This window comes from Anas acuta, chromosome 17, assembly GCF_963932015.1.
Source record: "Anas acuta chromosome 17, bAnaAcu1.1, whole genome shotgun sequence".
Lineage (NCBI taxonomy): Eukaryota > Metazoa > Chordata > Aves > Anseriformes > Anatidae > Anas > Anas acuta.
The window spans coordinates 2,390,830-2,407,748 of record NC_088995.1 but is presented as its reverse complement, the minus strand read 5'-3'; the positions used below and the strand labels follow the sequence as shown (position 1 = coordinate 2,407,748).

The following is a 16,919-nucleotide window of genomic DNA, read 5'->3' as shown; positions in this document are numbered from 1 at the left end:
GGGCGCTGCATTCTGGGGGGGGAGGGGGGAGGAGGGCGAGGCCGTGTCCTAGCAACGGCTGGGCGGGAGGAGCTCGCGGGTGGAAGAAGCGTGGCCCACGCCGCGACCCGTAGCGGCAGCAGCGCTCCCGCCAATTTGAAAGCCTGAGGTGGCTGAGGGGGGCGGCGGTGGCTCGGTGAGGGGACAAGGCGACAGAGGGGGGGAACATGGGGACAGGGGGCTGCTGTGGGGCAGGGGGTTTCTGCCTTTGGATTTTATCCACCTCAGGGTGTGAAAATGCCTGTCTTGAGCTGCGTTTGTCAGGCACGCCGGGTCATCAGCTGGGATTCGTGGCTCTTAGCCTTAAATTTTCTTCTATTTCTTTAATTCCTCTCACAATTTAAGTTTTCTTCATCTGTTTGTTCATTGCTCTCAATACTCAGGTTTTGTTTTCTCTGTGCACGCCTTTACAAGGTTTATTCCAATTCTCCTCCAGGCAAAACCACAACAATAATAAAAATTATAATCTGTACGCGTTCATATATCTTTTCAAAATCCTACTTTTCAGCATGTTGCCTATATGTTTATCGCAGGTCAGAATGTGGAATGACATAGAAATTCTTGTCAATGATGACACAGGAAGCGAGCAGCTCACTGTATGCATAGGACATGAATGTGGAAGTGCGTTGTACCAAGTGGATGCGCTACTTCAGATAACATCTTCAGAAAAGGTAGAATTCATGAAAACTGCCTTTTTCTATTTCTTAATAGCTATGACAACTTCTTTGATGTGTTTTGTAAAGTGATTCAGTTATTACATGTAACAATCTTTTTCTTTTCAGGTTTTAGCTAATCCCCAGCTGTACGCATGCAACTCGAGGGATGGCAGCATTATCGTCGTTGACAGATCAGTGGCTCTTCTTGACAGCACTGGGCAGTCTCTTCAGCTGCACATTCAGTTTGGTAAGTTCACTACCTTAGAATTAAATTAAAAGTCAAAACTGACTTTTAAAGACAACTGTTTTTGTATAATACAGCAAGTATCTTGTGTATCTACCTACCATAGAGGTATTATAGTGAATAACTAAACAATAAAACATGATTCTGTATGTCATTAACAAGCTATTACCTTAACAATTTAACTAGAATGCTTGTTAACTTTTCACTGCAATGGGAATAATGGATAGTGAAGCCACCCTCTGCATGTCCTTTCCTGTACTTTGTTTTATAAAAGTAAGTAACTCTGAAGAAATCTGGAATGCTGTATTGTCTACTTCCTATGTTTCAGACATGAATGTTTACTAATAAAAATCATGTAAGCTGACATTTTGATATCTTTTTCAGATACTAATGTGGATGTAGTTGGTATGTGTCAAGAAAGACAATTTCTTGTCGTTGGTGAGAGAAGTGGCAATTTACATCTTATTCATATTCCATCAAAACAAACCTTGCTGACTAAGGTATAGTACTTGTTCTGTCCTAATTTTGCTGAAAGCCTAGAATTTCTTTGGAGTTCTTTGGATTTGTTTCTTTCTTTCTTTCTTTCTCCAATATATCAAAATATAAATATTCCTGTGTTTTGAACACATCTTCTAGTTTGAACAAACAGATTACTTGCTGCCATAAGTAACAAATTAGCAAATTATATTTAGGAATGGTATGTATAAGCAATAGTAAGTTCTTCATGAAAGAGAAAAGCTTAAAGTTTGAGCTGATGATCAGTATTTCAAATAAAAATGTTTTGTTGTTGTTATGGTGGTGGTTTTTTTTGGTCATTGTTTTTACTTTTTTCCCAGATAAAACACAATAATATTCTTTATGTTGATTCCATCTTAGATTTTGGTTGAATCATCTTCAAGTGAAAAGACTTACTTAAATCTCTTTATTGAGAAAGATAAAGCAGATGCAGGTAAGCACTTTAATTTTTCTTTTCTTGTCTCTGTATTTGTCATTTTGGTCCCATTTAATATTTCTTAAAGAAGCTACAAAATAAATCAGATGCAGATTTAATTTGCATTTCAAACTTTAGATGTACTTTTAGTTCAGTGGGCTTTATCTGCAGGTCCTTGAAAATATTGGAAAGACAATCGCTTTTGGAAAGCTGAAAATTCAATTGAAAGTGACAAAATATTTGTTTAGAAATATTTGGTCAGAATTTATTTATTTATTTTTTTTGCCAGTTATTTCAGTTTCCTATCTTTAAGCAAGTCTCCTTACAGTTACTGAATAGTCAAGCTCAATATGTGTATTTTGTTGGATTTTTTTTTTAGGTGTTTATCATATGTTCATTCTCACAAGGAAGGGTTTTTTTTGCATTATGTGTCTCCCACTTGCTAAAACACAAGAAGGTAAGATATTTACAAACCAACTGGGATTTCAATTTGAGAGGAACAGCTGTGCTAAATAGCTTTTTCATGCATCTTTCAAAGGGGATTAAGGTATTGACTTGGGATTTTCTGCATAGCCCTCTATGCTTTTTAAAGGGAATCCAATATACAATTAGTTCAATAATTTTATTATTTTTTCACTCTTCCAAAAATCCCTTTCGCTTGTGTTCCTATTATTCAGTGGTTTTGAGAAAGTACTGAATATTATGCAAGCGGGGTTTTAAGTTGCAATATCAATTTGAACTGCACCGAAGAATATTGGGAATAACTAATTTAATGCTGTCTGTGTAGCTAAACATAGTTCAGATTTTCTGGAGTTCCATAATGTGGTCAATAGAAATAGAAACTGTCAAAGACAGTGGCTGGAGATCTTTTTTTTTTTTTTTTTTTTTTCTTTTTTTTTTTTTCCAGAATAGTCAGGTTAGGATAAACTATCCTAAGTGAAATTTAGTGGTGTTTTTTTCAGTTGAAAAAATATTTAATATTAATTTGGTTTTATCTATGCTTTTTTTAATGTAGCAATTGACAAGATGGATATGATTGTGGCAAAGAAGGTACGAAATACCTGCTAATCTGTAACATCCGTGTTGAAGTGCAAAGTTTGTAACAAAACTTTGTTGTGTTCTATTGACTACTTACCAGTTCATCATTAACAATTCATAATTGTGGTGATTATTTTTTCTGTTCATGGAGAAGCGAGAAGTTCAAAATTCACCTGTTTTTTATATGTAACTTTTTCTTTCTTTCTATTTTGTTTGCTTTACCTTCATCTTCTACCTCTATAGTTGCAAGGAGAGATAAAGACAGCTTTCATTCCCACAGAAGAGTATCACAGCCTTGGCTGTCAGAATTTTGTGATATGTAACTCGGTGAATAAAATCCATTTGATAATTGGGGTAAGTAGTAATAGAACGTTTATAATAATTGTTATGGGATCAATGATGGCATTTATTGATCTGCAACAAAATTTATGTCTAGCTGGTTTTAAAAGGGCTTTTTTTTTTTGCACTAAGACTTTTTCTCTTTAATTTCCTTCATTGTACATTTAAAGGTTATCAGTTTTTCTGTCTTTTTCTTAATAGAAAAAAAAATAAATAACTGTTATCACTTCAGAACTGGATCAGGTGTGAAGGATGGGGGGAAAACATTTTTACCCTGTCTGCATGACTTTAGTAAATCAGTGTAATTCCTAGCTCATACAGGGTAGATTTAGAGTCTTGCCCTTGGGCTTAGAGAGAGAGCCAAAATTGGCAAGAGGTTCACATTCAACAAAGGTTTGCCAAAATAACAATTAAGGTTATTACCAAATTTAAAAACAAACAAACAACAATAACTAAAAAAAGACTTTTTAAACATATGCGTTCACTGACAATAAAGTTAATGTTGCAATTTTCAAGAGTTTTATAAGTAAAAGGTCAACTGGAGAAGTAAAGTTGTCAGTGGACAAATTTCTAACATGTAACCCCATTTTACTTTCGTTTACTGCCAGGGTAAAGGTGATTATGTACTCTCCAAATGGGAGATAGACCCCAGCAGTAGCCTGGTGTCTGTTCGAAGTTTTGCTGATTCAAGTCTGATCAAAGGTAAAAAAATAAACATTTTTTTTTCTTTTTATAGGCAAGTGTAGAATTCATATTTAACTTCTGAAAATAAGACATCAGTTATCTTGCTGGTTTTTAGTAACAGTATACACATATACCAACTGGAATACCTCTTGTAAAAGTACAGCCCAATTTTGTTTCAAAATTGAGTTTAACTTTATACATGTAAATCATGGTTCTGTTTAAGCAAAAATGCTAATGGAACTTCACAGTGAAGTTGTGGAGATTAAACATCTGTACGTTTCCAATGCTTGGTTCTACAGTGTAAAATTTTTTTTTGCTTCAAATACATTTTTCAAGAAAAATAGTAAATTTGGATGAATGTGTATTATTTCTTTTAGATGCAGTGAAACTTCAAGTTCTTGACAATCTTCTGTTTGTTTTAGATACAGAGGTATGTGTGACAGTTTGGCTTAGTCTTCATTTTACAATGTTTTAGAAAGAGTTTATAAAAATATTCTTTAAAACATGTTTCTATTAAATAAAGATGCTTATCTTTGGTGATCTTGACCTTACTTTTTATGTTAACCTACTCCTAGTCATTATTTAAGCTTTAATATTCTGCTCAATAAAGACCAAATATGAACTCCATATCTGTTTTTTTATTTTTTTTTTTAATTTTATTTTTTATGCAGAATATCTTAAGCATGTGGGATGTTTATTCTCTTACTTTAATTTGGGATTGGTCTTTAATACATATTGAAGAATTTCTTCTCACTACGGAGTCAGATTCTTCTTCAGTTGTACAGTAAGTAAAGTGTTGTAGCACCAGTTCTGAAAAATCTGAAGTTGTCTATAGTTACAGGAAATGTGCAACAGATGCTTGATTTTCTACGGTAATAGACTTTATAGAAATCTTTGAAATCTTTCTATTCAGGACAAAATGTTGAACTTGTTAGTATTGTTAGCTCGGCTTGATGTTTTCTGCCTTTTTGTTGTTGTTCTATCTATTTTTACTGCTAAGGAAGATTGTACGTAACCTGCATCATTTTGGAAATGCCCATCTCAAATAAGGTGTAATAAGTCGTATAATATTGCCTGCAAGTCGTCTGATGTTTTGTTTGGTGTTTGTCTTTCTTTGGGATGGATAAATAGTAAGATCTATGTTCCACAGATGTAAAAAATCAAAATCTGGAGTTACGGGTATGAATGAATTAATGGCAATTAAGGTTAGAAGAGAAGACTCTTGACTTTTTCCATTACTTTGTGCCAATTTAAAAAATAAGGACTGTATACATTTGAAAAACTTTAAAATGTCATTAGTTGAATGTATCCTCTACATGCTAAAAGACTGTTATTTTGGGATGAGCTATATGGTTTTAAAATGTACCAGTTTCAATAGAAAACTGAATTTTATAAAACTCAGAACAAAACTCCCCAGTTTTAAATAAGAGTGATACAGTATTCTTTGTTCTCTTTTCTTCCATTCTGTCTTTCTTTCTATAGGCAAGGACTTGACAATGTTAAACTGATAGCCATGACAACACCCACTAACAAACAGGTAGATTCTCTTTATCTATATTCTGTTCCTCAGTTGTTAAGCACGTGTTCTCAGGAGGCCAAAGTCAAAAAAATGAGATGGAACTAGCTCTTAGGATATAGTGGGGATTGTTGCAATGTCTTGACACATAGACTTTTTTTTGTTGTTGTTGTTTGTTTGGTTTTGTTTTTTTTTTTTTGGTGTTTTTTATTTGTTTGTTTGTTTGATTTGGTTTGGTTTTGATTGCTTTTTTTTTTAATAGTAGACAGGTAGGAAAAAAAGAAAAAAAATATTATTGTCTCATATACCTTCACAGATTTCTTTTAGCATAGTATCTGTATCTATATAGTACTGCTGTATTCAGTAACTACCTCCATGTACAACCAAGGGTGTTAATTGAAGTAGAAAGCCAGGATGAACACTATCGAAGATTTTCAATGAAGCCTGACTATTTATATGTGACAAGATCTAAAACTTCATTAAACCTTCTCAAATTGTAGAATTAATCATAAGAATACAGAAATAATTCTCAAAAATCACTTGTCACTAGTGTCTCAGTATCATTTATTTCTGATGTTTGTTTCTTTTTTTTTTTTTTTTTTAATATATAGATGAGAAGTTTAATGGTTTTTGCATTGCCTGCTATGCAACAGCTCTATTCTTTGGAAATATCTGTTGTTTCTTCACTTGTTCAAAGTTGGATTGGTACAGTATGTGTTGATTTTTTTTGTTGTTGCTTTTCTTTGAAGAAATACAATTGTTTTAATAGGTATAAGTATTAAAAAGCATACTGTGTTATTCTTGTTTAGATTAGAACCAATTTGTGCTAGAAACTGTGCAGAAAATGTGCAAGAAAGATTAATTGATGTCCCCTAAGGATGGAGAAAAAGATAACATAGCAAATTGGACAGTTTAATTCTATGTCTCTGGCCTGTTAGAACGTTTCATACTCCTGCCAGTTTTTCTTGCTACTGCTACAGCAAAACACTGTATTAAGTCTTAAATTGTCTCAGCATAGAAAAATGCTCTGGGTTTCCTTGGGACTTACATAAGTTTAGATGACAGAACTACTTAGTTTCTATTTAAACTGCTTTCTTGTGAAAAGTTTAACAAAGCAAGAAGGTTGCAAAAGGACAGTGTGAACTTCATGAATTAAGAATGCTATAAAGACTGTTGAGGTGGAGTGGGTATGTGAGACGATACCAAGTCAGAAGTCTAAGCAGTGCCTCTTAACTGGATAACTGGAATCGTGAAAATAAATCTAGTAAGCTCTGGATCTGATAAGCAATAAAATAGAAAGCTGATGAAAGGCCCTCAGAAATTTTAGAAGGTGGAAACCATCCAGGAATTAATGTGGTAAACATAAAAGAAAAATACTCTTTCTGAGAGAAAGGCAGTAGGTTGTTTCCAGATTAAAAAGTTAAAGAACACCTTATGCATTGCAGTTTTGATTCTCATTCTCTCTTTTTTTTTTAATTGATATCTTCTACCACTTAATGATTTCTGTTGTCATATTGCTACAGGATACAATATACTTCTTGGAAGGAATTCATGAAAATCATCAGATGTAAGATAATGTTTTGTATATTACCAGCTTACTGTTGCATAAAAATGCAGATTACTTCTACATCTAGTTGTTTTAGAGTTGAACTCACATAGTTCCCTCTCATCCTCAGATCTGCTGAAGGCCCAGTTTCTGTTGTTGTGATGAGAAGTTTAACTGAAGCCTTGCCAGAAAACAGGTACTCTTTTCCTTGAAGCTTTTTTTTTTTTTTTCCTCATCTGTAGTTTGGCATTTATGTTAAATTAGTGTGTTTTACTTTATCCCTCCCCCAGACTAAGTCGCTTACTTCACAAACACAAATTCACTGAGGCTGAGAATTTTGCAATTCAGTTTGGACTTGATGTTGAGGTAAGTTGCTTGTGCTTGATAAATACATTTGGAAATTGATTAACGTAACTGAACTTACAAGTAAGTTTCTTACCCAATAGTTCATCAGAAAACACTAATAGATACATAAGTCTATTGAATGTACCTTGAAGTGGAACATTTCCCTAAGAAATTGCTGATAACCAGAATTTATTGTAAATCCACCATATTTAATAATAAATTAATGATCAATTAGAATTTAAAGCATTTCTATATGGTCATCTTCGTATTTTTATTTTATATATAGGCATTCTTACTAATTTAAAGATTTCTTTACAGGTTTTTGATCCATTTGATTTTTTTTTCTACAATCTTATAGACACTCAGAGCTGAAGGTAGAAGGTATAACTTTAAAAGATTGTGTATGAAGTATGTGTTCCCTCTGCTTTTATTTTTTTTTCAAAGCATTTAATGCATATGGACACTGAATCTCAAAAACAATGTGGAGGAAAATGTAGAGTTTTCAGCTTTAGGCAGAGTCCTCTGTTTTAAGATGAAGTGTATCAGACTTAAAACTGGTTTTTGTTTTTTTTTTATTTAAACAGCTTGTATACAAAGTGAAAGCAAACGCTATTTTAGAGAAGCTAGCTTCCGCTTCTGTTGGGAGTTATGGGCAAGAAGTCTGGCTGGATCTTGTGAATGAAGCCAAAGAAAATCTGCATAAAATTCAGGTCTCCTTAATTTTCATATTTCATTTTTATTTTTTTAACCCTGATCTGTTTCCCTAGCAGAATAATCATAAAGGAGCTTGGAATTAATTTCAGTTGTTTCCTTACTCAAACAGGATAGCCAATTTGTTGTGGATTACTGCATAAATGCTCCATGGCCACTATATGAAACCACTCAAGACATGCTAAACTATGCTAAAGTCAGAGTAAGTGGTTTTTGCTTGTTTAAATTCGATTGTTTACTGTTGCCCATTGCTATTACATTCTCCTGTACAACTTGAGAGGCGGGACACCTTCAAACCAGTTACAGTCATTCAAAAAGCTGCATTATAAATTGTGTTATAAAATGTGAAGAAGAATCAAGACTTGTTGCAACTTCATTCTTGCTATTGCTTAAAGGCAAGAAAGGGGTTACAGTTCTATTTTCGCACCAGAAAGAGGGTTTTAGTTTTGAGTAGTCTTTATGAGTTCTTTTTCAATACTAATTTGTGGAGTAAAATTTCAAAATATGTCACCTTTTTTGTTTTAATTATTTTAGCCTTTGTTAACTTAAACAGAATCAGAGAGGTACATGTTATCTGTCTGATCCTGCATCCGTATTGAAATCCAATCAAAGTCTAACATTGTGGAATAAAGACTCTGGTTTATGGAGGAGTTCATAGATGTACTAAGTTTTTGTTAGTGTCTTCATTAAATTCATAGTACTGTTTTTGGCATGTTCTGCATCAACAGAGTTGTCAGCCTATCTACTTCATGTGTTTGTTTCAGATCTTGAAGAAAGATGATAAAACCATTGTTCTACCATCTGATGGGACTCCAGTATCCATAACTGAGGTGAGGATGAATTTCTTGGCCTTGCACTATGAAATGCACTATTATGATGTAGAGTTTTAAAAACTGTATTGTTAAACATTTTAAAAGTCTAAAAACTATTATATTTTAAAGTATGAAAGAGAACCAAAGCATTGACAAACTTCAGGGTTAAGCGATTCCTTCAGTCTTAGATTCATTTAGGAGTGTTCTAGAAGACAGAGGCAGAAGCTTTCTTAGGTACTCTTTTAAGTATTTTATTTCTTATTTAGTCCTGTTGTATATTGGACAGCAATCATCCACCTTCAAAGAGAATCCATGTAAACTATTTGTGAAATTGAAATTTTGTATTAATGCTTTATTAAACAAACTTATATATGTTACACATATATTTAACTGAAATTCTTGAGAAGCCTTTATTTTCTTCCATTCTTCCTCTTTATGGTAGTTAGATCTAACCGTGTAATGGTTACTGTTTAGTAAGGCAAATATTGACCTCAACCTTCTGTCTTCATTCAGGTATTGAGAGCTCAGGCAAGGCTTACGACTTTCTATGGAGCTTTTGGAGTAGAGAAATTCAGGTTTGCTTTTGTTAATTTTGTTAATTCACTGTGGTGAAGGGAGATTTCAGAGAGGTTCAGCGTATATGTTACAATATATATCGTTTGTTGCACTATTTTGTATATTTTTTTGTATAATTTTATAGAATTTGTATAATATTTTTTTCAACATATGCAGAAGGGGTGTGATTTTATACACGTATGCACACATGCACAATCTAACACTCTTTTCTCTTAGAGCATATAGTATGAGCTAGAAAAGTTTTGAGGTTCTCCATCTCCATATCCTTTAATATTGATACTTAAAAAACCAGATTTTCTTTTTCTCCTCTTATTTCTAGTGGTATTGCTTGGACAGAATTCCTAAACAATGAAGACATTTTCAGGAATATCATTTTTCAGCTAGAAGAAGGAAATTTCCGTTGTGCACAGTACCTCTGGCTTAGACATCAGGTAAAATGGCATAAACCTGTCTTTGGTATTTACAGGGAATGTTAATTACCTTAAGTCTTCCATCCTTCTTTAACAGAATCAGACCAATGCTGTTACAAAACAGCTCCCCAAAGAAGCAAATGCAGAATCTCATCTTTTGTCACTATGATTCCATTTTCATCTCACTCCTTAAAAGGCTGAATTTCCTATCGATCTAAGAATAAACTAGTATATATGATGTCAGAATATATATTTCTAGGTCTGAAGAATGATGATCCTTAATTTATTCTGTGGTGACTATAATCTTCAATACTCCTTGGGAGCACAGCTGTCATAGAATTTTTCAGTGGACACTTGCTGGCTAACAAATCACATGGACTCTTTACTCTGAATGACATGTTCATAATAGTGGCTACGCGCTGCTATATTCATTAGTGCAGAGCTTTCAGGTCTACGTTGTTTTCTTAATAAGACAAAACTATAGGCCATGTAAGTATAGTAAGTAAAAGACACGATCCTTACACCATAATTTTGAAGAAAAAAAAAAGAATGAAAAAAAAGAAAAAGCTTCAGTTGTATCTTAAGATGAAACTCTAGTCTGTTTGAACAGAGCTATTTTTTTTTAATCCTATCTATGGCTGCTGAAATTTTTCTTCTTATATTTGTGAATTCTACTGCCTCTACCTGTTGGTGAAGCAGCTTTACAAATTATCTGATTTACACATACTCCATAAATCTATAATTGTTCTGTTTTAAATTTTAGGCAGATTTTGAAAGCAGCTTTGATGAGAAAATGCTGGAGAATTTACTGAATGCCATCCATGTCACTGTTCCTTTGGATGAGCTATGTTTGTGGCTTAAAAATGTTGTGATTCCTTTCTTAAGAAGAGTTGTGCCGAAGGAACAGGTAAAACTAATTTAATAAATGTGAAATGTATTCTTCTCAAACTAATTACATAGTCAGACCTACAGAAGTTTTATTTTTGAATGTCAGAACCTTATTCTCCTCTCTTTACCGTACAGTCTTCCCTACAGTTAAAAATAATTTTAAATTATTTTTAAAACAAATTTATAATAGCAAACTTTGCTTTGGTAGATAGTATAATTCTACCTGTAACTATATTTCTTGCAGAAAATATTAGCAAAATGGCTGGAACAAGGCGCTCGAAACCTTGAATTAACTGATAAGGTAAGTTGCACTGCAGAAACTTCATGTGTCTTGTATTTCTATATTTATAATACAGTTTGCTAATGTCAACTTTTTGGACAGGCAAATTGGCCAGAAAATGGACTCCAAATGGCAGAGGTTTTTTTTACAAGTAAGAATCGAGGTGAAATGGGAATGACAACTTTTGGCCAGTGGACTCCTTTGGTAAGAAATGTGGATTAAGGATTTGCTATTCAGAAACCTCAGAACATATGTTCTCTGCAAGAGTTAGATCAGAATTGGGTCACTATTGCTTTTTGGTGAAAAATGAATGACTTCAATGTAAGGAAGGAACTGAGTTTCAATCATCTTCAGTTTAAAGAGTGGAGGGGGGAAATAAAGCAGTGCAATACATATACACTTTAACAGATATATTAATAGTTTAAATACAATTCACATTCTTGAATGTTCTGTAATGTGCTACAAAACACTTAAATTTCAATAAAGATACTTAGGAACCTCAGTTAGAAACATGTCTCATTTCTGTCAGGATTTTTGGAAATTGATCGCAATTAAATATGCGTTTGTGGCCTGGAAAAAACATTAACATCATCAGCTAGTTCTAAGGTTATGAATACTGCATGTGTGTAAACAGATATAAATTCTGTATGTTGTATATCCTAGGTATACTAGCATCTGTAACAGTGGTACAATGAATGTGGAGAAAGATAAAGCTTTAAGCTAACCAGCTGTGCATTTTACAAATTGAAAACGTTAACGTACTGTATTATTTAGATCTGTCTTAAATTTGTGAATCCTGGATTTGAAGCACATAATGCAAGTAGGAAAGTTTACTCTGCTAAGTTCCACTTTCAACATGTACCTTATTTTTTTCATTGTATGCCAGGCAAAGGTTTGGCATGTAGATCCATAAAATCTCCAAGGTTATAAGGCATCCAAAATGGGAAATTGCAGCAAATCTTCTAATGTTTCAATTTCTAAACACTGTTTCAGAGATGTGGTGACTGTGAAGAGGTACGTAGGTTAAAGAAGCTGGTAAATGATTTACAAGAATTGATAAATCTGTACAGAAAATACAACTGCAAGCTGGCACTCTGTGATTTTGAAAAGGTAATTCTGCAGACACTTTACGAAGTGCTTTTGTGTACTGGATTGTTCTGAGGAGAAAAATCCTATAGCAAACAATTGGAAGTTAGACAAAAGGAAACCTGAAATTTTGGTGGGATTAGTTAAACTTGTGTTTGTAAGCTGCTAAGGCTATTTGATATGTTGCATTTGTTGTAAATTTTTGTTTCAACAGCGGGTATAAATACATAATGTAACAACATACCATGAAAAGGTAGGGCTTAAACATGATGATTGGCAGTTCAGTACAGGTCATATATACAGACATGTGAAGCAAGCATTAGCAACCAAGAAATTAAAAAGTACAACTGAACCACAACTTTGTAAAAGAAATATATTGGGTGTTTGCTTTTATGTGAGCTAAACTGAGATGCTAGGTCCTGAAATCATTCAATTGATTTAAACAGGCACTGGATATTTAGTTAGTCATTAGTGATATGAAAGATCATATTCTGACATGTAATGTTCTAATATGGCATTTTTATATTTGCTGCCTAGGAAAATGCAACTACTATTGTGTTTCGTATGTTTGATAAAATTTTGGCACCAGAACTTGTCCCATCCATTTTGGATAAGTTTATAAAACCCTACCTCTGTGAACACAATCTACAAAAGGATGAACTTCTTTTACAGTATATAAAGGTACCCGTATATTCTTTATTTTGAAGAAAGATATTTGGAAATGAGTAAGCAAAAAACAAATTTGATAGCTGTTTTTATTCATTTACACCTGAATTTTAGAACTACTTTTCAAATTAGTTTACTGTCAACAAATATTACGGAAATAGTAACTTTCAGTAAAAGGCATTAACAGATACACAGGAAGATAGCCAAATCTGTCCCTTAATGTCCAAACAAGTTTTAATTGTTATTTATATTCTAAAATATTCCTGTTTTTATGAATTCAAATATCCTAATATTTTTTATCAAAATATACAGGATTTGCTTGAACGTTGTTGTACACGGTCTACTTCAGTATTTGAAACTGCATGGGAGGCAAAGGCAATAGCCGTCATTGGCTGTATCTCCGATACAGATGTAAGTATCTTTAACAAAATAGGCATCAAGGGGCTCTAATACATCAATTCAGAATGTAACACACAATTTTTACATAAGTACATGAGTACATTTTTTATATCAGTGGTATGAGGAGAAAATACTGTGCTGTCTTTTTATTCTGTTAGTAATCTGCCATGTGATATTCTTTGCTTGAGAATCTAATTGTAGTTTTGATGTCATCACATAGAAAGCTCACCAACTTTGGTATGTCTGAAGCTGAAGCCCTACAGTGTCACAAATTACTATAACCATTTTCTAATCTAATTTGACACGTCTTATTATGATAATGAATGCCCCTTGTGCAAGTGGAGATTCAGTTAGGAAATAAAATGCTTGCCTAAAGGAATCATGGGTGAACAATACTTCAAGAGATTATCTTGTAACTCGTTTTGAGAACTAAGCTCTTTATGTTCTTTTTATAGCTGAAATTTGATGCAGTTCTGCAGATAATGCATGGTGCTATGGTACCGTGGAGTGGAGCAGTGGAGCAGCTGGTAAAACAGCATTTGGAAATGGATCATGTCAAGTAAGGCAACATCCTGTAGTCTATGCCTCAGTTTTTTGTGCACATTTCAGCTAGATTAAAAATAAATAAATGTGTCTGATGTATTGAGGTTATCAAATAATATAGGTGTAGGTAGCAAACGCATTAATAGGAGTCTCATTTGTCCACAGAGTAAAGTTACTGCAGGAAAGTTACCGACTGATGGAGATGAAGAAGCTTTTGCGAGCTTATGGGATAAGAGATACTAATCTTTTAAAGGACAAGCAGATGATAATGGTAAATGATCATCACATCTCTTATTTCTATTAAAGAAAAATACCTGCATGCATTTTTATAAGCTATTAGAAGCCAGATTTTGCAAAAGAGCTTGGCAATGGATGGCTTCCACTTGTTATCAATATCCACTTCTCTTGCTGTGTTCAGACTTCATAACTACCTTGCACTGCGTTTTTCTTAAAGAGGACATGGATCTAAACTGATCAAAAATTCTTAAATCCAGTCTCAAATTTATTTTCAAGAATTTCATGTGATTTTTAGTTTGATTTCTTTATACTTGAAATACATTCATCTTTTACTTAGTTACTGCTTTTTTAAGTGCTTTTATATGTTTGTTTTTGTTAAGTTTTAGCAGCTTATCTCAGGCAGCCCAAATTGATTAGTACAGAACTGATAATAGAGTTTTATAAAAATAAAAGAGAGGGGAGCTAACAAAATGGAAAAAATAGTTCTCTAAGGCCTTCAGATCTGATTTCTGCTAAGGACACAAGCAATACCCGTTTTTTAGCATCTCCCCTTTGCTAGGTAGAAAACATGAACATTTATAGAAAAGTTCTGTGCTATCACGTGGAGCCAGATAAGATCCCTGAATTTTGACCATTCCAAGGGTAATTCATACATGTGTTCTAACTACATGATTCTCTTCCTCAAGCCTATTCTTCTCCCAGTTATGCTTTAATCAAGTTTTATCTACAGACAGAATTCTTAAACTTCTAGATAACTTGCTTGGTATGAACTGTACAATTACAATGCAGAGTGTGTAAGTGATTTCCCTTGTTATTGTATAAATCAACAAATTAAATTCCGTATCTCTTCTCACAGAGGCTGGTGAAATACATTCTTAAACAAGATACTCCTACTTCTTTGGAGGATGCTTTGAAAATTGTATCAGCATATATGTTGCCCACCATGGAAGTCTACATTCTGAGGATGATAGACCTGATTGACAAAGAAAGGGTACTAAAATATTTCATGTCAGTTGATCTCAATATTTAAAGACAATGTGGCCTATTTTCAAAACGGTAGCAACAGTCCCACTGCTTGCTGAAACCTTGTACACAGTTGACATATCCTTGTTTTATTTCTGTTCTTTTAATTGCACATATAGCTGCCTGTACTTAACACTAAAAATTCAACCACTCTCAGCATTTTAAACATCATGAGCCATCCCTTATTTGTTGAGGAAAAAAGAAAAGACAAAAATAATGTCCCACATAGAGAAGACAAGCTTGGAATTGAAGTCTCTACGTGTATTCACATAATGTTTTGAAACATGTAACTTTACTTGCTGCGTTACTGTATGTGTAATTACTTTTATACCCTGTGGTTATCTCTGGTTATTTTATTGGGATCTCCTCTACCCTCTCAAAAAGGGGTCTTTTTGATTAAAAGAATAAAATTAACCCCTTTGCAAAGAGTTCCTCATGTTAACACTTCTGTCTTATTAGGTTGTGATATTCTTGATAACCAAAGCATGTTTTAAAAACACTGCATAATTGCCCATTAACAAAACTGTATTTTAATTGGCCTGTTAGAGCAAATACCTACCTTAGCAAGGAAACACAAATTTTACTGAGAGACATAAAATTTTACTAAAAAACTACTCAGTATCATAACTACATATAATCATAAGCATATATAACAGCTTTTCCATAAGCAGATGATTTTCTGTTTTGATTATTTCTTACTTTTTTCTTTTTTTTTTTTCCAGGGAGAGGAATCTCTGACTCTGTTAAAATCTCTGACTCTTGCTGAAGCTGAGAAAGTTGCAGAGAGATTGACTGTATGGGGAACACTGGTACTACAGAATAAAGCAGATAATTCTGAAGAGGTACTACATCATTTCACACTGTAAAATGTATGCGTTAATTATTTTAAATATCGTTCTTACCAAGATGCTTAAAAAAAGGTAGGAGGTGAAAATGTAAAAACTATCTTCCAGCAAAATGGAAATCAGCTACTGTTTCTGCTTTGAGCAGGAGGTCAGACTAGGTAACCTGTTAAAGTGTCTTCCAACTTGAATTTATTCTGATTATGGTTGCTATACATTTATGTTATTTTTAAAGACATATGCACAAAGTGGCTTGGCTAATTGAATTTAGTTAATCATTTATAAATCCTGCTGCATTTTTGTCCCTCTAATCCTCTGTGTCTTCCAGTTCTTTCTTTGATTGCTTGGAAAATACCCATTTAAAAATTGTAAATGTGGTTTTGCCACACACCAAAGTGGTTCAAGGCTTCCAAGTAGACCGTACACATCACTCTTGTAACCACAGAAGAGAATTTTTGTTAACAGTTGTTTCATGAAGTTATTCTGTTAAGGGGAAGGAAGAACAAAAGAAGAGTGGGGATTTCTCAAATCTTGTGTGAGAGCTAACAGAGAGCTATGAAATATATGCTATTTCTATAAAAGATGCTTATTTACAGTAATTTTTTATTCCCCTGCTTTTCAACTAATAGTATTTTAGAGCTGAAAATTGTTGCTAAGACATTTGTAGAGCATTGCATACTACATTAATAGAGTGGTGGCCGAGGGTCACTGTCTGTTACTGGCCAAGCAAAGTGTTAACCTCTCCCTTCCTTGCAGCACAAAAAACAAATGTTTATGACAAAAACACTTGTGGAAATCCTTAAATTCCTGTTCAGCATTCAAAAAGGTAAGCCATAACTTAAAAATCTTACATTTTGTTTGTAAAAAGCAACCAAGAAGTATTTTTTTTTAATTATTTTATTTTTGTCTCCAACAGACAATCCTCTGAAGAAGGATGAATGTGAAGCAAACCTAAAAATGTTTGAAACACTTGCTACGCTACAGGTAGGTATCTTTGTAGTTTCAAACTACTTTTGATTTACTGTAGTTATTGTACCTCTTCTTCTAATATGGATACTATTGAAAATTATTTGTATTAACAATTTACATGCAAAGGTTGTTTTTTTTT

General features: G+C 33.4%; 1 protein-coding gene across 2 annotated transcripts in view; it reads left to right on the top strand.

Annotated features, from left to right (window-relative positions):
* Window positions 1-47: 47 nt before the first annotated feature.
* KNTC1 (kinetochore associated 1) overlaps window positions 48-16,919 on the top strand; it is a 37,382-nt gene continuing 20,510 nt past the window's right edge. Inside the window, exons 1-33 of one of the 2 annotated variants that reach the window (XM_068653826.1) lie at window positions 48-175; window positions 573-710; window positions 822-942; window positions 1,324-1,439; window positions 1,816-1,888; window positions 2,250-2,327; window positions 2,886-2,920; window positions 3,152-3,262; window positions 3,856-3,949; window positions 4,309-4,361; window positions 4,603-4,715; window positions 5,414-5,468; window positions 6,059-6,157; window positions 6,971-7,014; window positions 7,124-7,189; window positions 7,284-7,359; window positions 7,923-8,048; window positions 8,162-8,251; window positions 8,814-8,879; window positions 9,375-9,436; window positions 9,757-9,868; window positions 10,611-10,754; window positions 10,980-11,036; window positions 11,118-11,219; window positions 12,009-12,125; window positions 12,639-12,782; window positions 13,080-13,178; window positions 13,622-13,725; window positions 13,875-13,980; window positions 14,803-14,937; window positions 15,692-15,811; window positions 16,568-16,637; window positions 16,728-16,795. In XM_068653826.1, the coding sequence (XP_068509927.1) occupies window positions 579-710; window positions 822-942; window positions 1,324-1,439; window positions 1,816-1,888; window positions 2,250-2,327; window positions 2,886-2,920; window positions 3,152-3,262; window positions 3,856-3,949; window positions 4,309-4,361; window positions 4,603-4,715; window positions 5,414-5,468; window positions 6,059-6,157; window positions 6,971-7,014; window positions 7,124-7,189; window positions 7,284-7,359; window positions 7,923-8,048; window positions 8,162-8,251; window positions 8,814-8,879; window positions 9,375-9,436; window positions 9,757-9,868; window positions 10,611-10,754; window positions 10,980-11,036; window positions 11,118-11,219; window positions 12,009-12,125; window positions 12,639-12,782; window positions 13,080-13,178; window positions 13,622-13,725; window positions 13,875-13,980; window positions 14,803-14,937; window positions 15,692-15,811; window positions 16,568-16,637; window positions 16,728-16,795 (2,988 nt within the window). In that variant the 5' untranslated portion in view covers window positions 48-175; window positions 573-578. The remainder of the gene's footprint in view (window positions 176-572; window positions 711-821; window positions 943-1,323; window positions 1,440-1,815; window positions 1,889-2,249; window positions 2,328-2,885; window positions 2,921-3,151; window positions 3,263-3,855; window positions 3,950-4,308; window positions 4,362-4,602; window positions 4,716-5,413; window positions 5,469-6,058; window positions 6,158-6,970; window positions 7,015-7,123; window positions 7,190-7,283; window positions 7,360-7,922; window positions 8,049-8,161; window positions 8,252-8,813; window positions 8,880-9,374; window positions 9,437-9,756; window positions 9,869-10,610; window positions 10,755-10,979; window positions 11,037-11,117; window positions 11,220-12,008; window positions 12,126-12,638; window positions 12,783-13,079; window positions 13,179-13,621; window positions 13,726-13,874; window positions 13,981-14,802; window positions 14,938-15,691; window positions 15,812-16,567; window positions 16,638-16,727; window positions 16,796-16,919) is intronic. The other variant, XM_068653825.1, reaches the window with a different exon arrangement.